This window comes from Triticum urartu, chromosome 3A (genome assembly GCF_056163025.1).
Source record: "Triticum urartu cultivar PI428250 chromosome 3A, HENAU_Tu73, whole genome shotgun sequence".
In the NCBI taxonomy this organism is placed as follows: Eukaryota; Viridiplantae; Streptophyta; class Magnoliopsida; order Poales; family Poaceae; genus Triticum; species Triticum urartu.
The window spans coordinates 560,910,858-560,934,694 of NC_141875.1; the positions used below are offsets into that span (position 1 = coordinate 560,910,858).

General features: G+C 49.2%; 5 protein-coding genes across 6 annotated transcripts; 1 reads left to right on the top strand and 4 right to left on the bottom strand.

Annotated features, from left to right (window-relative positions):
• Positions 1–1,145: 1,145 nt before the first annotated feature.
• Positions 1,146–2,810, bottom strand: LOC147980520 (uncharacterized). Its single transcript, XM_087547721.1, has one exon. It carries the CDS (start codon positions 2,808–2,810, stop codon positions 1,146–1,148), a length of 1,665 nt encoding a protein of 554 aa, XP_087403847.1.
• Positions 2,811–2,867: 57 nt separating this feature from the next.
• LOC147980521 (uncharacterized) lies at positions 2,868–4,418 on the bottom strand. Its single transcript, XM_087515646.1, has 2 exons — positions 4,322–4,418; positions 2,868–4,087 (listed from the first exon to the last, which is right to left on the bottom strand). Exons 1-2 carry the CDS (start codon positions 4,416–4,418, stop codon positions 2,868–2,870), a joined length of 1,317 nt encoding a protein of 438 aa, XP_087371772.1.
• Positions 4,419–4,973: 555 nt separating this feature from the next.
• Positions 4,974–8,549, bottom strand: LOC125545104 (putative disease resistance protein RGA3). The gene has a single exon (XM_048708970.2). It carries the CDS (start codon positions 8,502–8,504, stop codon positions 4,974–4,976), a length of 3,531 nt encoding a protein of 1,176 aa, XP_048564927.1. The 5' UTR covers positions 8,505–8,549.
• A 2,237-nt stretch (positions 8,550–10,786) lies between these two features.
• Positions 10,787–14,636, top strand: PYD2 (pyrimidine 2). Of its 2 annotated transcripts, XM_048708973.2 has the most exons (13): positions 10,794–11,091; positions 11,187–11,357; positions 11,737–11,791; positions 11,879–12,148; positions 12,233–12,444; positions 12,588–12,708; positions 13,012–13,099; positions 13,169–13,247; positions 13,478–13,565; positions 13,658–13,698; positions 13,796–13,848; positions 13,955–14,111; positions 14,195–14,636. In XM_048708973.2, the coding sequence occupies exons 1-13, from the start codon at positions 11,011–11,013 to the stop codon at positions 14,393–14,395; spliced, it is 1,617 nt and encodes a 538-aa protein (XP_048564930.1). In that variant the 5' UTR covers positions 10,794–11,010; the 3' UTR covers positions 14,396–14,636. The 2 variants fall into 2 exon arrangements, with proteins under 2 accessions (XP_087403848.1, XP_048564930.1); XM_087547722.1 differs by having other exon boundaries at positions 10,787–11,091; positions 11,879–12,444.
• Positions 14,637–15,068: 432 nt separating this feature from the next.
• Positions 15,069–20,606, bottom strand: LOC125545107 (transcription factor HBP-1b(c1)). The gene is made up of 12 exons (XM_048708974.2): positions 20,394–20,606; positions 20,076–20,280; positions 18,917–19,020; positions 18,659–18,732; positions 18,350–18,571; positions 17,676–17,750; positions 17,540–17,599; positions 17,201–17,278; positions 17,050–17,101; positions 16,387–16,658; positions 15,964–16,212; positions 15,069–15,519 (listed from the first exon to the last, which is right to left on the bottom strand). Exons 2-12 carry the CDS (start codon positions 20,168–20,170, stop codon positions 15,373–15,375), a joined length of 1,428 nt encoding a protein of 475 aa, XP_048564931.1. The 5' UTR covers positions 20,171–20,280; positions 20,394–20,606; the 3' UTR covers positions 15,069–15,372.
• Positions 20,607–23,837: the final 3,231 nt, after the last annotated feature.

Genomic DNA, 23,837 nt, shown 5'->3' on the forward strand with positions numbered 1-23,837 from the left:
CGCCGTCTCCCATTGGCGTAGGCGTGGAAGTACTTAGTATTCGCGTCCCCTTTGAGGATCCACTTTAGGCCTCCCCGGCGCCTCCAGTACTCCTCTTCCGCCCGCAGCAAGGACTGAACTTGATTCTCCAGCGCGTAGCATCTAGCCCACTCCTGTTCGGAGAACGGCCGAGCGTCTGCTTGCTGGTCAATACTCACGATCTCGGCTAGAATACCCTCTCTTAGAAATCGCGCTTGCTTGCCCAAGTTGGCTCCCCAGCCCTTGAGGCAAGCCCGGAGGCGGCTCCCTACCGCGATCCAGAGGTCCATTGGGCCCCTTTGGTAACCCACCTGGCTGACACAAGCTGACCACTTTTCCCTAAAGAAAGAGTCAAAGTCAGGATACTCGAACCACGCCGTCTCAAAGTAGAAACGAGGGCTGCGGCGAATCCTTTCCTCCCCTGAGGCAAGGATAAGTGGCACATGGTCCGAGCCGATCCGGGTCTCTGCTACTAACGAACAGAGCGGATACAGCAGTTCCCATTCCGGGGAGATGAAGACTCTATCAAGCACCGACCGCATAGGGTCCAATTGCTTGTTCGTCCACGTGTAGCGTGCGCCCGACCTAGCTACTTCCTTAATAGCCATCGAGGCGATCGCATTGTTGAACATGGACACCCTCGTCCAATTGATGTTATTGTTGTTTTTATCCGCACCCGAGCAAATAAGATTAAAGTCGCCCCCCACCACTAGGGGCGTGAGCGTGTTGCTCACCGCAAGAACCTTAGCTTGCAGTTCGGCTAGAAACGCGGCCGAACGCGCGTGATCTGCTGGCCCATAGACCTGAATCACCACCAGCTCCCTCTGAGTCTGACGGTGGCGAATGTGGCCAGCCAGGAAAAAGGTGCCCGCATCCCACGCGATCACCTCGTATATAGCTTGGTCGAAACCCAAAAGCATACCTCCGGAGTGCCCGTTTGCGGCAAGGTGATACCAGGAGAACCTTTCCAGGGGGTCTATAGATAGTAGGTCGTGGTGTCGGAAATCCGATTTAATGGTCTCCTGTAAAGCTACAATATCTATCCCTTCTTTGCGCATGTACTCCTTCAGTTGAGATCTCCTGCCCGCGTGGCCGAACCCACGAATATTCCAAAAGATGGCCCGCATCTAGATGATTCTATTCCGGAGACAGATGCCCCTTGAGGACACCGCTTTGGCCACTCGCCTCGCCTTGACCCTGCAAGGCGAAGGAGGGGGGGCAACCCCTATTGCCAACACCACCTCATTGGGCCGAGACGTTAGAGCTTGCGAAGCCCCTGCCTCCTGCTTTATCTGAACTGCACGCGCCGCTGCCGCTGCAGCGATCGCCGCTTGCGCCTGTTCGGTCGCTCGTAACAAAGGCACCAGCTCGCGCATACCCCCAGAGAAAGACGCGTCCACTCCACTCTCCCGTAACACCTCACCCAAATGATCGTCAGAAAAGGACTGCAGAATAGTAAAACGGGGGGGAGGGTTACCTGATGTCTCAAGGTTCTTCTGCGCCTGGATGAGCTGGGCCCGCTGCATCGCCGGCAGGCCAGCCTTTGCGCCCTTGGAGCGCGAGCTGGAGCGGACCGGAGCCGCTGCCACCGCCTTGAACCTCTTGGCCTGCGCAATCGGGGCCGCCTTGGATGCCTCCTGGAGCAGCGCGTCGCCAATGGGCAGCACGGTGGGAGCGGCAAGCGCCATCACCGACTGCCTCGGCGTAGGAGGCGCGCCCAGCGACTCCATGGGCCTGATCCCCTCTGTGGTCACCTTGCGCCCCGCAAGCTTCTTCGTCTGCCGCACGGACCCACTCTTGCTGCCGTCGTGCCCACCCGAAGCCGGCGAAGCAACCAAGGATGGGAGGACGGTGCTCACGGACAGCAGAATCGGCGTGCGATCTCCCGCGGGCACTCCAGTGTCGCAGGAGGTTGTGTGCCCCTTGTCGAGCCCGGACGGAGCCTGGAGAGTCACCAGCTCCAAGTTGGAGCCGTATTGGTTGGCCACGTCCGTCTCCATCGGCCCCATCGAAGAAGCCCGGTCTTGACGCGGCTGGGCCGATGGCGAGCTCGCCCCCCTGATGCCAAGCTTCTCCCATGCCGCCGTGTCAATGGAATCATCCTCCATGCTCGCATCGGGATCCTTGTCATGCTCCTTGTCCTTTTCCTTGTCGCCCGGATCCGGGCTCTTGTTGTTGCTTGGCGGTGGAGGAGGGGGAAGTGTCGGAGCCCCGCGACGAGGTGCGAGCTCCGGCTCAAGCTTGATGAGGTAGCCTTCTCCGTTGAGCCAAAGCTGAACCGATCCTCGCAGCTTCTCGGGCTTGCGACAGGCGAAACGCATCCTCACCGGGCCGGAGCGGATCAAAGACAGCTCATCTACCACCAGCGGGCGGCTCGGCATCGTCAGTCCGGCCATGAGGCGATCCACCTTACGGTGCTTGGAGGGAATGCCCCAGAGCTTCACCCAGACCTCGGGCATCGTCTCTCCTTTGGGTTCGTCTGCCATGGCGTCGCGGATGAGAGAGGTAATGTTGTTGAGGGACAGAAAGATCTTGCCACTGCGGGTCGCCATGCGCAGCATCGCCGGGTCCGGGAAGACCACGGAGAAGCAATCTTCATCGATCTGGGCCACCTGCCAGTCCCACTCTCCCTCAAACAGATGTGGCAGCTCCACCTCCAAGATCTCCTTCGACAGCACGCCCGGGGCCGCAGAGAGGATGGCGGCATTGACCCCGAAACCGCTTTGAGCGTCGTCAGCAGCTTCGGGGAACTGCAGGCAGAAGAAGCCCCCTCCTGGGATGGCATGGCCCATGGTCTGGAGGAGCAGCGGCTTGCCACGGGAGGGGCAGCAAGCCGAGACATGGCCCTCCTAAGAGCAGAGGATGTAGAGAGGCGCGAACTTGCAGGAGCTCTGAAAGTGCCCCGCCCTGCCACACTTGAAGCACTCTCTGTCGTCAGCGTCCTCCACCGGGATTGGCTCGGCCTCCGTGCCCTTCGACGACCCCGCCTGTAGCGAGGACGGCGGCTTGGAGCCCGCCGGCCCCGCGGCCTTGAACTTCTTCTTCGACGCGAAAGGGTCGCCGATCCGGTCGCCTTGGAACTGCGGCATCTCCTCGATGCGCTTGAGCTCGAGTCCCTTTCTCTTGTGCTCTTCTTTCCTCCGCTTCTTGCGTTCCTGGTCCTTCACCCACCACGCCAGCGGCGGCCCCCATCCACCCGACTCGCCGTCGTGCGCCGCGCCATGCGCCTTGGACCGCACCTCGCGCTCTCGGCCGCGCTCCGGCACCGCAGGAGGAGGAGGGAGGGGGCGCTTGTCCGACCGCCGCTCGCCCTTGGAACCCATGGCCACCACCTCGGCAAAGGAGCGCACGAGGGGCAGCGGAGGGGGAGTAGGGAAGAGGGAGCGAGCAGAGTGACCGAGACGGCGCACCTCCGATTTGGTGGCTGGAAAACCTAGCGACGGATCTAGGGTTCCTCTGGGCAGCCACAACCACTTAAGTACCGGAGCCTCTGGGCTTGGGCCATTTGGACCGGGTCGGCCACCCACAGGCCCAGTGGGAGCCTGGCTGCACAGCCCCTGACGGACCGCCCGCGCGTGGGATGGATCGGGATCCGAAGTGGGCCGAGTAGCCTGGGATCCGCCCCGGCCCACCTGGCCCGCCAGCGCCAGGGCACCAACCCTAGGGCCTGGCAAATCCGACGCTGTCGCCGCCTCCCTGGCCGCCGCCGCCGGCGCAGCAGCCACCCCTGGGCTCCGTGGGCTCGCCCGCAGTAGGAGCCCGACCTCCGCCTCCGGCGTAGAGAGGCCAGCACCCTGCCAACGCGGAGACCTCGACCGGACCGCCCGACGCGCCGCTCCGACCGGAGGAACACGCCGGCGAGGACCACGGCCCCCGGGCGCGAAGGCACGCCGCCTGCCAGGATGAAGCGAGCCCCCGAGCTCCACCGCCCTGGCTACGAAATCCCCAACCGAGCTTAGGGACGGGCCACGGGCCGTCCCCTCCCCGTCGACGACCGCGACCTCCTCCGCATCTGAATCCTCTGACTCCTCCCCCGCCAGCGCCCACCGGCGCGTCACACCGCCCCTCCCTGGGCGCAGCGCTCGCCGGCGTCACGCCGGACTTGACCAGCGTCCACTCCGCCGCGCCTTGCCGGCCATCCACCGCTTCCCCCGCGTCGCCCCCTCCGTCGCCCGTAGGATCGCCTCTCCGTACAGGAGCCGTTGGGGACATCCGGAACCCTTTCCCATGAGCAATGATTTGGGGATAAATTCTCATAGCGTGATCTGGAAACCTCCTAGAATGTCTCACACATGGGCGCTACCATGCTTCGGACTGAGATCTAGTTTGTACTTAGAATTCTCCCATGCAACCTCAGTTAACCCAGATAGCTGATAAGTACAAGTGTGAGTATTCAGCATGTGTACATTTTAGTGCACTATTACACTCATGGTGTACTTTTAGTACACTATTACACTATTAGATCTGTAAACAAGATATCTACGACTTCATAACACTACTTCTTTTCATGGTTTGTACTTTCTAGTACACTATTACACTCGTGGTCATTAATCACTTTCTATAGTAGTTAATTACTATCACCAAGCTGCAAAGAGATTTATCAAAAGAACTAATTCGCAGTATGTTTAATATTTTGATGGTCTAGTTTGTTTCTTTCCTCCTAGTTTGGTTAACCACCCTATGACTGTTGTGATATATAAACTCGAATTGCTTGCTCATGAAAAAATCATCGTCACATCAGTTTAGATATTTAATCACAATTGCAGCTTGCAACAGAAATTTAACTCTTTATTGAGACTAATATTGGAAAATATATACTCCCTCCGCCCAAAATAAGTGTCTCAAGCTTGGTACAATTTTGTACTAAAGCTAGTACAAAGCTGAGACACTTATTTTGGGACGGAGGGAGTATATGATTGCAGTATCAATGTCATTATGAGAAAATGTGTCACCTTCTATATCTGCTCAAGCACAATAACATCCCCATCAATCTCGATGTCTCTGATGTGAGCTATCTTGACTCGGTCCTGCCCACCTTCTTGGCATCGTTGCTTAATTTTTGGGCATTGATTGATGTAAAGCTCCTTGAGCCCCCTGGGCAGACCTTCTTCTGGCAAGCTTTCAAGCTCACGACAGTTGGAGATATGTAGTGTTTCAAGTGAGGAGACTTTATGCAGACTAGGAGGCAAACACTGGAGGTCATCACAGCGTGATATATCTAAGAACTGAAGTGTGTGAGGTAAAAGCTCCAGTGGAAAGTTACTGATGTCAGGGTAGTCAGCAATTTGGTAGTCAGCAATTTGAAAATGCTTGAGACGAGGAAGGTATTGTAGGCCATCTAGAAGTACATGTGCTAACAGAGAGCAAGATACTAGACGGATTTCCTCAACTGAAGCGGGAAGCAAGCCTCGCTCCAGGGCTGTCCAAGGTACCAGGCAAGGGCACTCGTAGATGTGCAGGAACTGAAGTGATGTAAGTGGACGGAAACACTCTTCTGGTAGCGAAACAAGCTCTTCACAGTGGGCTACTGTTAGACTCTTGAGGGCTGTCAGATTATGTGAAAGCAAGCCTACACGCAGAGATGTTAGATTCGGGCAACCATTGATGTATAGAAATGTTAGAGAAGACGGACAAGCTTCTTTTTGAAGATCTGGAAGTGACTCAAGTCCAGCTTCATCTATCCTCAGTGTTGTAAGTGTTGGTGGAACAGGGGGTAACTTCTTCAGCTTTGGGCAATTGATGAGACCAAGTTCAGTTAATTGAGGGAACAACTGATCAGCATCATAAAAAATCCACTCTCCCAGCTTCGGCATATCTTCCAACAGAAGCTCTTCTAATGCTGGAAAACATTTTATTTGCCCAAGTCCTGTGAACTCGCGTCCAATTTGTGTCACCTCAGTTGCTCCTGCTATATTGAGATTTTTGAGGAAAGGAAGTTGGCCTAATGGCGGGAGAACTGTGCATCTGCAGTTGCAGATATGTGTGGTTTGCAGATTAGGAAGAAATGAAGTAGCAAGCCAGCTCGGGAACCTCGCCCCTGGAAAACCTTTAACCATCAATTCCTTGAGATCGATATGTGGTTGAAGGCCTTCCAGAACTTCGTCTTGTGGATCTGAAGGAGTAAGTTTGCAGTCCTCATCCCATATAAAGTGTAGAGCTCGAAGATGTTCTTTGGTTTTCAACTTCGCACAAATTGCATCTTGTTCATCAGCCACATTGTTGAGGCCACGAATGGTAAGTTTTCCTTGCAGCTGATCCATGTTTCTTAACTCTGTGACGTTGTGTCCGGGGCGCTTCAAGACAACAAATTCTTCTAATTCCTGTAGGCAGATCAAATTTCCAATTCCTGGTATCCTTGACAGTAGCCTTGTGCTTCCCTCTAAGTGGCGCAGATTAGTGAGCTTAGTGATGCCATGTGGCACTTCCCTTAGTGAGCTGCAGTTGTTCAGCTTCATAATTTGCAAGTTATAGAGCTTGACAATAGATGCTGGTAATGTTTTTATTTCAGTGCTGCTGAGATCTAGGAAGCGAAGTTGTTTCAGATTCCCTATAGACTCTGGTAATTCCTTAAGACCTCTTCCATGCATATCAAGAACTCTAAGGAATTGAAGTTTCATAAAGACACCATCAGGGAACCGAGATATCTTAGAATTGTATCCATGCATGAGAATTAGTGTTCTTAACTTCCTAAACCCATACAGTGGATCAAAATGCTTGGTCCCGGCACCGGTGCATGGAAATGAAAGATGACGGGTCTTTATGGCATTTTTGTATCTTGTCCCATCCTCAAATCGCTCGCAGTGTTCCATGGAAACTGATATAGCAAGGTCATGCATTGCATCATGCATCACATAGTTCTCCTTGTAGGGCTGGAAAAAAGACCTGCTTACTAGCTCATTAAAATCTGCATTACCAGAATCCTCCGGTATCTTCTTTCTAGATTGCCTGATGAAACCAAGTGCTAGCCAAATCTTAACCAACTTCTCTTTACTGAATATATAATCTTTTGGATACACGGAACAGAATGCAAAGCACTGCTTCAGATGTGGTGGTAAATGGTTGTAGCTTAGCCGCAGAGCTGGCAATATGTTATTTTTGTCTGCTGGTAGCTCCCATATATCACTTCTTAGTATCCCCTTCCACTCCTCTTCATCTGCTTTGCAGAAGAGGAGGCTCCCTAATGCTTTCGATGCGAGAGGCAATCCCTTTAGCTTCTTCACAATTTGCCTTCCTATCACCTCCAGCTGCGGGTATGTGCTGCAGTCACCATCCCTGAATGCATGGCTCTTGAATACGGACCAGCTGTCATCATCCGATAGTTGCTGTAACTTGTAGGGCTCTAGCCCTCCCATGATTCTGCCAACATTCTCATTGCGTGTTGTAACCACTATCTTGCTTCCAAGCCCTCCTGAAATTAGGGCTGCTCTGTAGCTGAGCCATTTATCATAGTCTTCATTCCAAACATCGTCCAAGACAAGCAAGTACCTCTTGCCCCGCAACACTCTAGAGAGTGTTTCCTGTAGCATATTCATGTTGGTGCTAGGAAAGGATTGGTCATAGGCAGCAGCCTCAAGAGTTTCTTGTGTTAGCTTTCTCCCATCAAAACATTCAGACACATAGATCCAGATCCTCAATTCAAAGTGTTCTTTCACTCTGTCATCATTGTACACCATCTGCATAAGAGTTGTCTTACCAAGCCCCCCCATGCCAACAACTGGAATAACACAAACATTGCAGGAACTGTGCCCATTATCAGATAGCATGAGCCTCACCATTTCCTCTCTGTCTCCCTCCCTGCCAAACAGAGCTGAACTATCCACAAGAGAGCTTGACTGTGGCCTCTCCGGCGTCTCACGCCTGCTCATTTCACCCAACATCTGGAGCCCAATCGTGTTGCGTTCTCTTGCAATTTTATCCAACCTCTCCAATATCCCGCTAATCTTACGCTTTATCCTGTACTGGTACAGATTCCTATGCAGGAAGGAAGAAGGGGAACCGACACTTGCCTTGGTGGAGAGTTTCACCTTCCTCTTCTTCAGATACATAATCTTGGCTGTATACCTGTCGAGCAGATCATCCAGGTCGTATGCGACGTCCTTGAGCTTCGCTAGCCACCCCCGCACGGACGCGTCTGCCAGCTGCTTTGCCTCGGCGTCGTCGAGGAAGGCCTGTAGCTGAGAGAGAATCTGGGAGAGGCTCTCCAGCTTGCTATGGATGCCCCTGCAAGACTTGAAGTGGTCGAGAAGTGCTTCAGACAATTTCTGGAACAGGGTTTGCATGAAGGCTCCTAAGATTGCCTCTGCTGCCATGGGAGCTTTGTTTCCTTGTTTTTCAGTTGTTTGACTGTGTGAGAAGGCAGAAGGGGAAGAAAGGCTGAAAGGAGTAGACACTGGTGAGGACTGAGGACCATGTGCTTTTGGGGACGTGTTGACTTGTTCACCCGATGGTGCTTGGCCATTTCCACGCATTTTCCTTATCCTGGGCATCAGTAGCAGCAAGTGATGAATTCTCTTCCATGTGAAACCAAGCCAGAAAGGTCTTCTGAAAATTTCAGTTTGAACTTTGCAAGCGTGTCTCTCTGGTTAACTATGCCTAGTCATGTTAGGTGAAGGTTCTGCTTATGGTCGTGCAATACAGTTCATGAGACTCATTGTCTTTAAAAACAATTAATAAGCAGGAGAAGAACCATCCCCTGGCTTGGAGATATTTAACTGCTCCTTTGGACAGAGAGCCTTTGGTGGTGGATAGTGGATGGTGTACGGTGTACCTAACTTTTGGCTTTCACACCTCACTATCTGCGAGTGACAGGACCTAATCATTGAGGTTCCTTTCAAAGTGACACTGAACAAAAATGAAAAACAAGTGAGCAGTTCTATAATTCTAAGGGCCTCTTTGGTTTGCGAAATTTCAAAAATGCAACACAAGAATGGAAAATACAGAAATTTGGTGTCATGGCATGGTAAATAAATCCTATATGAACTGAAAACACGGGAATATGTAATAAAAATTATTTGGCTGCGCCATAGGAAAAGCAGGATCTTTTCTAAATGTTTAGGTACGTTCCACAGTTGTCAATTTATACAAATATAATGGGAACCAAACATATATAGCCTTATTTATGCCTTGTGAAAAGATGTGTTCCTTCAATATCTTAGTTGTAGATCCGATTTGTTTAACGAAATGACTGCCATGGATATACATAAAACTTTTCATGGGGATGCTGCTGTTGTTTTACTTTTGGCACTTTCTGTGAAAAAATAAACATTCTGCTGATCAATGTTTTTTTTTTGAGGGAAATCAATGTTTCCTCTAGGCTTCAGGATATGATGCCTGGAGGTGTTAGGGTGTGCTTGGTTCAAGCCCAAGTTTACGTCATCAAAACTTGGCTTGCCCAAGATACGATTCACTATACCAGAACTTTGTTGTTTGATTTAGCTGAAACTTGGCTTAAATATTTTTCATATATAATTATATCAGAGTTGAAGACTATTTGGTATTTCCAAGATATGATCACTATACTAGTAATTTTCTTGTTTGATTCAGGTGAATTTCTGCCTTTATTGGAACTCTGAAGATAGTAACCACCTTTGGTGCTCCATTCTGAAGAATGTGATGTCTGTGAAGCTACCAAGGAAGGGGAGATTGCTGGAGGCCTGGAGTGTATGCAAAGCAAAACACACTCCATGAGCTGAGCTGACAAAGAAAGATCTCTTGCAGTTATTTGATGAAGTGATGACTGGTTTCTGCTTGGCCTAAGGTGGGGATCAAGTGTGCTTTGGGGTCACTCCTGACTTGGCAACATCGGGGATGATCATCGGCATGTTTGGAATCTTCTTGACAGATCCACGGTTCTGCAGATGACAAGAAGAGCTGCTATTACGGCGTTTTTTGAGGTTACGCCAAGGTATAGCAATACTACTAGAAGAAGGATCTTGTCTGGCACCTTTTCGGATCAAGGCGGCCGCGCGGAGGCGACTGAGAAAGTTCTTCAACGGATGCAGCAGGTTCAGTGTCCACGTCTCCAGGCATTTTGCTCCCCCCCCCCCCCCCCCCCCGGCGTTATCTTCATGCTGCTGATTGACTGATTTTATGAGATACGCAGAAGCGCCATGATCCCATCGGCTTAGCTGAGCTTGCAGCACGCAGCATCTCCTGTGCTGCATGTGTCCTGTCTGCCCACTGGCCACTTCGATGGATGCTCCCTGATAAATACTCCCTCTGTAAAGAAATACTACCTCCGTCCCATAATGTAAGAACGTTTTTATACTATATTAGTGTAAAAAACGTTCTTATATTATGCGACGGAGGGAGTATAAGATCTAAATACTCCCTCCGTTCCATAATGTAGCGCATATAGATTTTCTACAAAGTCAAACTCCCCCCCGCAAAAAAAAAACTTTATAAACTTTGACCAAGTTTATATAGAAAACTATTTATATCTACAATACCAAATGTATATAATATGAAAGTATGTCTTGTGATGTATCTAAGCACACGTATTTGGTATTCTAGATGTATATGATTTTCTTTACAAACTTGGTCAAAGTTTATAAAGTTTGACTTCTAGAAAAATCTATATGCACTACATTGTGGAACGGAGTGAGTATATTTCTTTACAGAGGGAGTACTCTATTATTTTCACTAGTGAACTTGGTCTAAAGCACATGCAGGACTTTGTTCCAGCCAGAGTCTGAGAGAATCAATCCACAGAATCATCGGCTCTCTTACGGCACACCGTGAAAATGACCCGGATGAATTTGCCATTGGTGCCTGAGCTATGCAAGTCAACAGCCCGTGGAGTGAAGGAGATTATCCGGATACATTGGGGCCGCACCAGCCAATCCGGAGCTTTTCTGTTAGACAAGATACGCTCCTCTGTCAAAGAGGGAGAAGGCGTGAAACAAACCAACAAACTAGCACCACTACTACTCTGCTGCGATTTGCGACAAGCGAATCGCGGCTAGCAGGAGTTGGAAAGTGGCGGCCCGAGCCATGGCGACGCCCTGCCGCATCCGCCGCCTGCTCGTCCTGCTCGCCGCCGTCGCCGTCGCGGCGTCTCACCCGGCACACGAGGTGGGCGCCCCGCGTCGTCTCATGTTTGTTTCTAGTTTGATTGCCTTTGGTTGGTTTTCTTCTTACGCGGTTGGATTTTGGGTGCGCGCGTGAAGTTCTGCGCGGCCGCGGGAGGAGGAGGAGGAGGCGCCGGCGGCTGCGGAGGAGGAGGGGACGGCACGAGGATCCTGATCAAGGGCGGGACGATGGTGAACGCGCACCGGGCGGAGGAGGCCGACGTCTACATCGAGGACGGCGTCGTCGTCGCCGTCCGGCCGAACATCCCGGTGAGTTCTCGCTCTGCGTCTGGGAGATTCGTTCTTTCAGAATCTTGGGATCCACTCTGAGACCAAGGAGCCACTCTGCTGCGCACACCTGTACGAGTACGATACCAGTTTGGGTGCTTTGGGACTGCTGCCGCTGCTTATTTAGGGCGAACTGACACTGCTAGCTTCGCCACAAAAATCTCACGGTAAAATTGAAAAGTACCGACGGGAATCTGCAGGGACAGTAACGGTAGATTTAGACTGTTGACCTTATTTTTCTTTCTTTTTTGCTAGATTTCCTTTGGCTGGAAGTGAAATGTTCTGAGGAAATCATGTCCTCCCTTTGCTGTCCAACCTTACCAATTAATTCTCTTATGTTCTCATATCATATCACTTGTAGGTTGGTGACGATAATGTCAAAGTGATCGATGCAACCGGAAAATATGTCATGCCAGGTGATTTCTTGCAATAGTTCTGAATACTGATAATTCAGTCGTTGCTGGTTTATCATCGGTTCATCAGGCTTCTGGTGAATATCACAGGTGGAATTGACCCGCACACCCACCTGGAGATGGAGTTCATGGGAACTGTAACCATAGATGACTTCTATAGTGGTCATGCAGCAGCCCTGGCTGGTGGGACGACAATGCACATTGACTTTGTCATTCCAGTGAATGGAAACTTGACTGCAGGCTTGGAATCCTACAAACACAAAGCAGAAAAATCTGCTATGGATTATGGATTTCACATGGCCATTACCAAGTGGAATGATGAGGTTTCAAGGGAAATGGAAGTGATGGTCAAGGAACATGGTGGGTGCATACTCTCTTCTGCATTCTTGGATTATTCTGTTACATATTGTTACATGACGAAGATCCTCTGTGCCAAATTTTCAGGGATCAATTCTTTCAAGTTCTTCATGGCATATAAAGGTTCATTGATGGTGACGGACGACCTCCTCCTTCAAGGCTTACAGAAATGCAAGTCTCTTGGTGCACTGGCTATGGTTCATGCAGAGAACGGGGATGCTGTTGCTGAGGGACAGCAGCGGATGATTGATCTTGGGATAACTGGTCCAGAAGGGCATGCTCTCTCAAGACCTCCAGTTGTAATTCCTTTGTCTTGACGGGTTCATGTTTTTTTTTTGACAAAATTCAAGTCCCTTGATGAGATAGCTTTAACATGAAATTTGTGCTTTCCTCTCACAGGAAGGTAGTGATGAGTCAATTAAGTTTCTCTTCTTTTCTGCAGTTGGAAGGCGAAGCAACTTCACGGGCAATTCGATTAGCAAAATTCGTCAATACACCGTTGTATGTTGTTCACGTGATGAGCACTGATGCAATGGAGGAGATTGCCAAGGCTAAAAGAGAAGGTATGGTGCCTGGTCATTTAGTTCAAATTTCAAACTAGTTCCTCATGCATGCAAACAGCCAGAGTTTTTTTATGAACATTTAATTTCATAAACATTGGCTGGTTTCGGTTTTATACCAACACACACAAAATTCAGGACTGGGTGCTCCCAAAATAACTGATTGCTTTTTTGAGGAACCAAAATAATTTGTTGGGGCTTCAGAACTGGGTAGTCCCATGGGATTCATCATACCCCCAAACCTAAGTTGATTTAAATTTTCAGTGTGTGTCAAATTGTAAGTTGATGCAAACTCGAACTTTGCAGGCCAGAGAGTCATTGGTGAACCTGTGGTATCTGGGCTAGTCCTTGATGATTCTTGGCTTTGGGATCCTGACTTCGCAACTGCTTCAAAGTAAACACAACACATACAATCAGTATATGTTTATGTAGTGGTTCCTCTTATTTCATATCATGCTTCTAGGTATGTGATGAGTCCTCCAATCCGGGAGGCAGGGCATAATAAAGCGCTTCAAGCTGCTCTTTCATCAGGGATATTACAGGTGACACGCTTGAATCTAGAATCCCACCTTAATTTCCTAAAGCTTAAAGTTGCAGAGTCCTTAAAGTAAAGCGCTTCAAGCTGGTGTTTAGCTTATACAGTTGAAGATTATTTGTGGGGCTATAAATAATAATGGAATATTATTTGCTAAAATATTGTTTGTACATTGTCTAGTATGGAGACAGAAACATCCCTTGAATAAGCACATAACTGTTCTTTGTTCCTGTGCAGCTTGTGGGAACTGATCATTGCACCTTCAATTCCACTCAGAAAGCTTTCGGTTCTGATGATTTCAGGAAGATTCCCAATGGCGTAAATGGTAAGCCATAGGGCTTGAACAAAGGAAACTGTGTTGTGTCATTGCAAATGGAAGCTGGCTAAGGCATCTCTCTTTTCATTACTTGATCCCAGGTATTGAAGAAAGGATGCATATAATTTGGGATAGCATGGTGGTAAGTTTTGATTTCAAATGTTGTTTTTCGTGATGGGTACTAAGTTGGTTCCATTGCCGGTATTTCTGTTTTCTGACTTCATTCAGTATATGTACAGGAGACCGGCAAGATCACAGTCACCGATTATGTGAGAGTGACAAGCACAGAATGGTAGTGCAGAAATTCTATAGCTACATCAAAACAAAATCAGAAAAACAAAACAAGAAGCAAACAGTTTTAAAGTATAATGATGCACACTACTCTCTAATCTTTTCAGTGCCAAGATCTTCAACATATACCCGCGAAAAGGAGCAATCCTCGAGGGATCTGATGCAGACATCATTGTCCTGAACCCCAAGAGGAGCTTCGCAATGGGCACGCGCACACACCATACGAGGTCCGACACGAACGTGTACGAGGGCAGAAAAGGAAAGGTTGGCTCTTCGCAGCTCACAACTGTTAATATGCCATAACAATCCAGATCCAGCCTGTGATCGTTTCTGTCTGATTGGTGTAGGGAATGGTAGAGGTGACCATCTCAAGAGGGCGAGTGGTGTGGGAGGATGGCAATCTGAACGCCGTGCCCGGTGCAGGAAGATACGTCAGGACACCGCCTTTCGGATACCTCTTCGACGGCCTTGACAAGTCGGACGCCGTCTACAGGGCTTCCCTCCGAGCACCTGTACAGCGTGGTGAGGCTGCTGCTGCTGCTGCTTAACTGCGTGTTCCACGGCTGGTCTCATTGCCCCACTGACGGTACCACTATCCCATCTGGTTCAAGGACAAATTGCACCTAAAGGTGAACGCCGTCTGCTCCATGTGTAGCTTCCTTGTACATACAAATCTGCCTCGTTTATATCCAGATTCGGACATAGGTGAAATTGTAAAGTTAATTATGCATACAAGGCACTTCATTTATTTTCTTGCGAATATAAAAATCACATTTCTGATTGGGGAAATTGCAAATTTGCTCGAGCTTTGCCAAATCATGATGTCAAATAAGCTTTGGGAGTTTCGCCATATCACGCTGATACCTTGAATGGTCAAATTTTCTACCATAATAAGCATGATGCATGCCCACTAAAAGGGGAATGAGGAGGATCACACTTCTTTTTAAACAGTTCATCACACATTAGTGTATGAAGCATGATCCATGAAGCCCAGGCTACCGTGGCCTGAAGGGCTTCCTGATGGTGTAAGGGTACTCCTGGACGGCATTCATGCTGGTCCACTGTGAGTGGAATATACTGTTCCATTTCAAAAAAAAACATGATCCATTAAGTAACTTGGCATTTCTTCGAAAGAACAGAACCGATGTCGAGATGTTTATGAATCTGAACATGTAACCTCATCAGGCTGTATGGTTTATTTAGGCGATTGTACACCACAAGTCCACAAGCACATCACATCATCAGATCTCAAGCTATTCTGCAAGTATGTACATCCCCAATGTTTTCAAAAATGGTACGAACTTGTTCGATAGTTGATAATCTGATGTCATCTACAGGCAGCAATATCCACTGAACATTTGCTGTAAACATTCATCACATGATTCTGATCCAAATTTCTCGCCAATACAAGAACATTGTGAAGAATCTAGGGAGTAGGGAATACCTGAATTCCTATGGGGCTGGCTAATGCAACACTCGAGATGCAGTACCTAATATTATTATGCTATTTATGAATCGATTCAATTTATTCCCGTGGACGGGCAAGCCAAAGTGAACTCAAAGCGCGTAGCCGAGAGAAGTAGTCGCTTATTGCAAGCAGAGCTCGTGCAGACTGGCGAGTGGTTAATATGCGTTGCATCTGCTGAAGGGTTTGCAGCCGCAGATTATCAGCCTGCAGATAAGACATTGTTGAACAGTTCATCACCAGTTGAATACAAATTTAATATTTCTTTTTCTATGTTTTCTTGCTTTCCCCCCTTATTCCATGATGCATCAGTTCAAGTGAAAATGTGCAGCTGAAAGCTCAGTAACATTTGGAAGCTCCTAAATTTATTCTCCAGAATTAAAAAAATGCAAAAAAAATGGAGCGTGCTATGAAGGAATCGCATGTTTTAGTAATGAAGTGGAAAAAGGGCAATTCGAGCTAAGAACTCGATCTGAGTAGTGAGAACACGCAACCCCCACACCACCCTAGGCTCAGATTCTATTCTCCAAAATAAGGACCAGGGCATATCACAATATTCTAACTCCCCAAATAGTCTGCCCAAAACACCTCAGGCAATATGGCAACAACTTAAGCAGAGGAAAGAGCGACTGCACGGTTTGTGTAGGTTACCTGTCGGAGGAAGTTTTCTAGGGTGCCAAGTTTCCCCATGGCCATTGCCATCTGCCCCATGTAGCTTGCAACATTACCGGAAGATCCTGCAGGGCCCAGGGATCCAGATGACAGGGTTTCTGCAAGCGACTGTTGTAGTGCCTCCATACCTTGAGAAAGAGCATCCTCAGCTTGTTGAGAAGACTGTTGGAGGTTGCATATGCCAGTAAGCTGCTGCTCAGTAAGAGGTTCTAGTTGACCTGCCAGTAACTGCAACAGAAATATTGGTATTAAAGTATAGACGGACATGGTAACTACATATTGAACACAAGTTAATCATCTTGACATGCTCATAAGGGCTGCGGAAAGAAAACTACTCACTAAGTTGGGCCCTGGATCAGGAATTTAATTGTGTCTGTAACATAAATCATATCACACTGGTACCTTAAGGAGCTCGGATGATCTGAAGCCACCTAACCACATGAAGCACCTCTCAGCAGGGGTCTTCCACATTCCCGACAGCACATGGAAAACATCTGCTTTGGCTGCTACACCCTTGAGCCTGAAAAATTCATCATACTGTGCCATGATGCTATCAACAATTTTCCGAAGATCATCATCACCAGCATGTGCATTGGCTGCAGCCCTCAACTCATTTATATGCTTGTTATGTTCCTCCAACCATCGTGCATACTCCATGTCAAATGCCACAGCTCCTACAAATTATAGAACATTAACATAAAAGGCACTGACAGAATAATGGCACAAAAATCGAGCTTCACCAAAGGCCAAGGATAATGTATGTAACCTAGTAATCTTTACAAGATACAATACTTGTTACTGTTACTGTGTAAGATATAACAACTAACAAGTACTAGGCATCAGCGGAAGTATCTATATGTTGAAAGCCCGAATACGGGTGCAGAAAAAGAATGGTACTACTCGCCAACAAATCAGTTGATAATTGCATCTTGTGGTTGTATCTAGCTTATTTTATCTACCACATTCTAAGGAGCACTCAGGTAAAGGGCAAACAAAAGCCCCATAACAAAATACAGTACACAGTATAGTACTGCTGATACCAATCTAATAATTAGAGAATATTACCATTTCCACCCGCTGACTGAGACTGATCCCCTGAAGATGAAATAAATATGCCCTGGAGAAGTATACATCAGTCAAACAAAAGGGATGGATGTTTAACGGCTTAACACAAGAAATTTCCGATGAATCTTGTATGGAAATGTAGAGCATATACCTGTTGACGAGCACGCTGAAGCTCTTGCTCTAGTTGAGTAAGTTTCAATCTACTACTCTCCAGGTTTTGGATATATGCCTGACAAAGCCAAATGGTGAAATAGGCAGGGTTAAGATGATAACAATAAAGTTTGCCAACCAAATCTACCACTGAAGCAAAATCATGTATTAGGCTCACAAAGATTGCCTAGCACAAATCCATGCTACAGTAGTACTAAAGCTTCAGGATGAAATGATACCTCATACACTTTTTAAACGATCTACCATGCTACCACAGTATGTGAGCACATTACAAATGGAATCTGATATGAGTGAACATTTTAAGAATATACAGGCTCACCTTCTTTCTTAAACGGCTTTTCCTAGCAGCTTCACGGTTTTGGGCAAGACGGCGAAGTGACTGTTGGCAACGAAACTTATCTTTAAACAATGGATATCATGTGATCAAAGCATCAGATATGTAGTGGCAACTGTACCTTATGATCTAATTTGTCCCTCGATTTGTCACTAGAATCAGAAGCCGTGGGGGCAGCAAGCTGTCCTTGTTCAAACTGTTAAGCAGATAATCATTAAACCAATATGCTTCGGTATAAGCTGATCACTCATACTAAAACAATAAGCATAAAGAGAACTGAGGGAAAAAAAACTACCGCAACAGTATTTTTCAGCAATTGTGTTAATAAGAATTAAATTCAATGAGTTATAGGCAACTAGGCTGTTATGTGGGAAGATAATGGTGCTACTACTTGAAATAGCATTAAGATATGACACCATCCTGGATACAACATAGGACCATTTTCCTCTGTCGAACACATATTATTAAGAAGCATGGCGAAATGACGCAAATGTCCAAACAGACTCAAACAAAAGGATAGGAAACTGAAAACAGGAACAAGGTATCTAACTAGCACTACCAAAGGACCTTAACACTAACAAATCATTCAAGATCTCAAGCCATGTGTACACGTGCATAATACTGATATTTCAAAGATCTTTTAGGGAATTCAAACAGCTCTTTAATTGCAAGGAAAGAAACATTTTGGAAACAAAATTTTGATCTCCAAAACCTGAGAGTATGAAAAGTTCAATATCGAGTGCGCAATCACAATGAGACAGTCTGACAAAAAATTGAGCTGAGAATAGTAGGTACCATTTGATTGCGCTCATCAATGTCTATATCCGGATCCGTTGATGTATCAGTCCTAGGACTTGTATCAGCCATACTTGACTCTCCCCAGTTATCATTGTTATGAGTTCTTAAAGCTACTAGATTTGGTTGCGCTCCCTTTTGCTGTAGTAGTGCCTGAGGATCAACTGCTGTTACTGCTGCTGCTGCCGCCGCCGTAGTAGCTAGATCAGTCGGAGAAATGGACTGCAATTTGGGGTGCAAAAACTGCATCAATTCCTCATGTAGATGGAATAACACTTAATAATTGGGGCTCTGACTTGTCACTGGTACCTTTCCGTAATTTCCAAACTGAAGGGGTTCACTGGTATATGCATGTGTATTTGGCTTCAGATTGAATAAATTATCTGAACATCAGCAAACAAAGGAGAAACCAGTAAGCTTTAGTAATCATGAACCTCGACGGTGCTACTCACTGAAATCTATATGGAGTTGTAATTTTTTTTACAAGCAGAAAAGTGCACAGGATCCGTAGTTAAAATCACTGGAGGCAAGTTTCTAGCGCAATTGATTGAGAAAAGAGTGACATACTTGTACTGAAATTAGCAAGATCTTCTATTCTGAATCCAGCAGAGTGCGCGAGTGCCCCGAAATCAGCAACTCGAGAAGGCTGCATGATGTTCACATCTGTTGGGCTGCAAGCAATTTTCACCACAGTTAAACAAAGCTCAGAAAATCCTTCCCTAAAAAAAAAAGCTCAGAAAATAGTTTGAGCCTGCAACAAAGCTCCTCCTTTTCTTATTCTAGTCTTGCATATCACATTCTACATCCTATGCCCATCCCATACTGTCCATTCAGTAATTGCTATGATGCATTCTATATGTTTCTTTTTTCCTTTGGAAGAATCACCCTGCCATTCATTCAATTGCATCGGTCGCAGACTTATGTATCTGCACCAACCATCAAGAGGGACAGCTCGGACGTGTGATAAATATATTTGGCTCTGGTCCACAAACGCATAGCACAGTTTCTTCAAAAAAACAAAAATCTGAAGATCATGACAGACCCCCACCCCACCCCACCCCCTACACGCACAATGTATTACACTCCTACTAACACGTAAGTAGTAGTACTTTGTTCAAATTATTACTCCATGAGTTTAACCCCAAACGTGCATGCCCAACCAGCATGTGTTCTGCCTTTTTCTGAAGATCTGGACCTACCAGAGCACCACTGATTCCCAGAGATCAGTGATGAGCCCCCTGGAGAGTTAATGATGCACGCCCAAACGAATCAATGATACCTCCCCAGGCAGCAGCAGCAGCAGCGAGAGAGCGAGGCCTCGCGGCAATCATTGCTCCTTCTTCTCCCTCCCGAGGCACACGAACAGCAGCAACCAAATCCCTGTTACTACTACTACTAGTGCTAGCAAAGCTGCTCCGCCCCTCTAATCATCACGGCACTCGAGCTAAAGGTCGCCGCACTTGACACTCCACATCGACAAGAGCTAATCAGAGGGGGAAAGCGGCCCGCTTTTCCTTCCCGTCCTGGAAAGGAGGAGCAATCAGCGGCGCCCCGGCGCCATGATCAATTAAGTAATCGGCAATCAGGGCTCGTAATCGCACGGTGGAGCGCAGGAAAGCGAGTGAGACAACACGGAGACGGAGCATGCAGAAATGAGCGAGCGAGCAAATGGGACAAGGAAGAACTGGAGATGGGGTTGGTCGCGGGTGGCGGCGCGGGGACTTACATGGTGTGCTGAGGAGCCCCGAAGCCCGGCATCGGCCCGCGCGGGTCGCCCGCCGCCGCCGCCGGCCCTCCTCCTCCTCCTCGCCTACTCTCCATCCGCCACCATCAACCGCCGTGCACCCCCGGTGCTGCTGCCTGGCGCATCACCCCGCCTCACCAACCTGCGGAAGAGGAAGAAGCAAGGGGTTCTTTCTCCGACGCCGCCGCTGTCACCAACAGAAGCGAATCAAGAACGGGCAGAGGAAGAAGAACAAGCTTGCTAGGATCTCTGAATGTCCTGACACTCTGATCAGTTTGCTGAGCAAGTAGTGGTAGTAACCTGACGGGACGGGGCTGCGAGGTGGTGGCGGTGGCCTCGTGTGGGTGAAGCCGTGAAGGGGGAGGAGGGAATGAGAGGAGGAACGGTGGAAGCTGGGAGAGTCCTCCACCGGCGACAGTGGCACAAGGGAGGGAGGGAGGGGGGAGAGCTTAGCTTAGCGATGCAGCGCCTCGAATTCCGGCCATTATTTTTATGATGGCTCCTTGGTTTTGCGAGTCCCGCTGGAGGAGGAGTGACGTTTGGACCATAGCAATCTCTAGGCGGGAGTCATCCTCTGCCTCTGCACCACAGTGGGCTACTGTGAGGCAGTCAAGCCTCATCACTCACTATGCCTGCCTGCCTGCTTAAGAATTTCCAAATGTATGTAAAATTTGCATGGCCGCTTCAGGACAACTATTTGAGATACTGTTGAATCATTTGAGGATGATGAGAGGTGAAAAAGAAGGTGGTTTTACCCCGCAAAAAAAGGCGTTTTTTACCTTTTTTTTTTAAATACTCCCTCTGTCAGTCCGTTCTGGACCGGGTCCTAGTTTCCCCAGAATGGGACCTCCGTTGTTCCCTCGCCTCCCTCCGAGCTATCACTAGAATTGGCTCAGACCACGTCCCCCTTCTTCTTTCCTCTGCCGACGAGCGCCCCCTGATACCCCCACGATTCCGGTTTGAGACTTTCTGGCTGTCCCAGACCGGCTTCGTGGAGGCGGTTCGTGCTCGTTGGGTTGAGGCCCGCGGTCACCCTCACCCTCGTCCCCCCTCGGCCATTGATTCCTGGCATTTTTGTGCCAAGCGGGGCCGACAATTTATGAAGGGTTGGGGTGCCAACCTGGGGCATGACCTTTGCGAGCGCAAGAAGACCCTGTTGTCCGCCATCCAGGCCCTCGACCTGCGCGCTGATGCGGTGGGCCTCTCGCCTGAGGATTGGCTCTCTAGGTACGACTTGGAGGACCAGCTCTCGGTCATTTACACCGACGAGGAGGCCTACTGGCGCTTGCGCGGCGCCCAGAAATGGGTTCTGAAAGGTGACGCGAACACGGCCTACTTCCAGGCAATTGCGAATGGTCGGCGTAGACGCAATACCATTCCCCTTCTTTGGGATGGGGATTCTCTGCTTCAGCCCCCCGAGACATCAGGGCTCATGTCGGTGGATTCTACAGGACCCTTTTCTCTGCCTCCCCTCGGGGAGGCTTATCTTTGGCCCTCGACTGCTGGTCCGGCCGCCAGCTTGTCTCCGTTGAGGAGAACGCGGCCCTTACGGCCCCCTTCTCCGAGGACGAGGTTTGGGATGCCATCCGCGGCATGAACCCCACCTTGGCCCCGGGTCCGGATGGCCTCTCGATGAAATTCTTCCTGTCTTTCTGGAATGTGATCAAACCGGAGATCATGGCCATTTTCGAAGAGTTCTATGTTGGGTCTATCGACCTCGGGCGCCTCAACTATGGGATCATCTCGCTCATCCCGAAGGTCCCGGGCGCCTCCGACATCCGTCAGTTTCGTCCAATCACGGTCATCAACGTGATTTTTCGGATTCTAGCTAAAGGGTACGCCAATAGGGTGACCCTCCTCGCTGACCAGATTACCCACCCCAACCAGTCCACCTTCATTCAAGGGCGATACATTCTGGATGGGGTGCTAGTCCTTCACGAAGTCCTCCATGAGGTGCGCGCTAAACACCTTAAGGCGGTCTTCTTGAAGATTGATTCCATAAGGCCTACGACACGGTTAGTTGGCCCTTCCTTCGGGAAGTATTGCTCCGTAAGGGCTTCGACGACCGTTGGATCTCCAGGGTAATGCAGATGGTGTCTTGCGGTTGCACTGCCGTGAACATCAATGGGGAGATCGGCCCTTACTTCCCCACCTTCTGTGAGGTAAGGCAAGGTGATCCCTTCTCTCCCTTCTTGTTCAATATGGTGGTGGACGCGCTTGCCGCCATTCTAGATAAGGCTAAGGCTGCTGGCCATATTCAAGGAATCACTCCCCACCTGGCTGGCGGCTCCGGGATCTCCCTCCTCCAGTATGCCGACGACACCATTATCATGGTCAAAGGCTCGGAGTCGGATATCGCCAACCTTAAGTTCCTCCTCCTCTGCTTCCAACAAATGTCTGGCCTTAAGATAAACTTCGACAAGAGTGATGTGATGGTGATGGGCTACTCTCGGGCCGAGTCGCTTGCCATTGCCAACCGGCTTAACTGCCGCCTCGGCGCCTTTCCCACAACTTACCTGGGAACGCCCATTAGTGACTCCCGGCTCACCGTCACGGACCTGCGCCCGACCGTGACCAAGCTCCAAACGCGCATCGAACCTTGGCAGGGTAGATGGTTGTCAAAGGCGGCTCGGACCATTCTCATTAACTCATCCCTCTCCAGCCGCCTCCTGTTCCTCATGAGCTTCTACAGCCTCCACGAGACCCTGCACCATGAGATTGCCAAAATTCAGTCCCGCTTTTACTGGGCCGGCGACAACAATAAGCAGAAATACCATATGGTTAGCTGGCCCGACATCTGCAAGCCTAGGGATCAAGGAGGCCTCGGGATCATGTGCTCCAAATGCATGAATATCGCCCTCCTATCCCGTTGGCTTTGGCGGATCTCGCAGGACCAGGAGGGTCTCTGGCTTGACATCATTCGGAGCAAATATCTGCGAGGCCAACCGCTCGCCTTTTGTCAGAGATCTGGTGGCTCTCAGTTCTGGCAGTCGGTCGTCCAGCTGCTCCCGGTCCTTCGCATCGGGACATCCATCTCAGTGGGCTCCGGATCGGCGACGTTGTTCTGGTTTGACAGATGGGCTGGAGACTCTCCCTTCGCCGCGCGCTTCCCCGACCTCTTCTCCATCGCAGTAGAACCCTTGATCTCTGTTGAGAGGGCCCTTATTGACCTAGGGTGCCTTGCTTTTCGGAGGCCCTTTGGCCCCCCGGAATCCGCCGCCTGGCGCGAGTTGCTGGACTGCGTTGCTCTTCACGAGCCTGTAGTGGATAGTAGCCTTGACCGGGTGAGATGGCGTCTCAAACCTTCGGGACAATTCTCCACCAAGTCTCTGTACCAGGCCATCGCTCCCTCCTCCGCCCCTCCCCCCTTGTGACGGTGTGGTCCATCTGCCTGCCCCTGAAAATCTGGATCTTCATGTGGCAGTGGATTCGCGGTCGACTCCCGTCTGGCGTTGAGGTCCGCAAGCGCAATGGCCCAGGCTTCGGCCTCTGCCCACTTTGCGGCGTCCCCGAGGACTCGAATCACATCTTCTTCTCCTGCGTATCCGCGCAATTCGTGTGGAGTTGCTTTCGTGACATGGTGGGTGGAAATTGGTGTCACACCAACTTCCCCGACCTATATGACGAGCTCCAGTCCTCCTCCTTGTCTTCTCGCCACATTAGGTGGCTTGAGATTGGTGTCCTCGCTTGGACCCTCTGGACGATCCGCAATAAGCTTGTGATCCAGCGCGTTCCTCTTCGACG

Excerpts from the sequence above, each read along its gene's own strand:
- LOC147980521 (XM_087515646.1), bottom strand. The coding sequence starts at position 4,418 with ATGCTGAATACTCACACTTGTACTTATCAGCTATCTGGGTTAACTGAG. Across the intron at positions 4,088-4,321 it reads AGATCTCAGTCCGAAGCATG|GGAGGGGCGGTGTGACGCGC; the intron begins GTAGCGCCCATG and ends CGCTGCGCCCAG.
- PYD2 (XM_087547722.1), top strand. The coding sequence starts at position 11,011 with ATGGCGACGCCCTGCCGCATCCGCCGCCTGCTCGTCCTGCTCGCCGCC. Across the intron at positions 13,566-13,657 it reads GATTCCCAATGGCGTAAATG|GTATTGAAGAAAGGATGCAT; the intron begins GTAAGCCATAGG and ends ACTTGATCCCAG. Across the intron at positions 13,699-13,795 it reads TAATTTGGGATAGCATGGTG|GAGACCGGCAAGATCACAGT; the intron begins GTAAGTTTTGAT and ends GTATATGTACAG.
- LOC125545104 (XM_048708970.2), bottom strand. The coding sequence starts at position 8,504 with ATGCCCAGGATAAGGAAAATGCGTGGAAATGGCCAAGCACCATCGGGT.
- LOC147980520 (XM_087547721.1), bottom strand. The coding sequence starts at position 2,810 with ATGGGCCATGCCATCCCAGGAGGGGGCTTCTTCTGCCTGCAGTTCCCC.
- LOC125545107 (XM_048708974.2), bottom strand. The coding sequence starts at position 20,170 with ATGGAGAGTAGGCGAGGAGGAGGAGGAGGGCCGGCGGCGGCGGCGGGC. Across the intron at positions 19,021-20,075 it reads GGGGCTCCTCAGCACACCAT|CCCAACAGATGTGAACATCA; the intron begins GTAAGTCCCCGC and ends AATTGCTTGCAG. Across the intron at positions 15,520-15,963 it reads TAGAAAACTTCCTCCGACAG|GCTGATAATCTGCGGCTGCA; the intron begins GTAACCTACACA and ends TCTTATCTGCAG.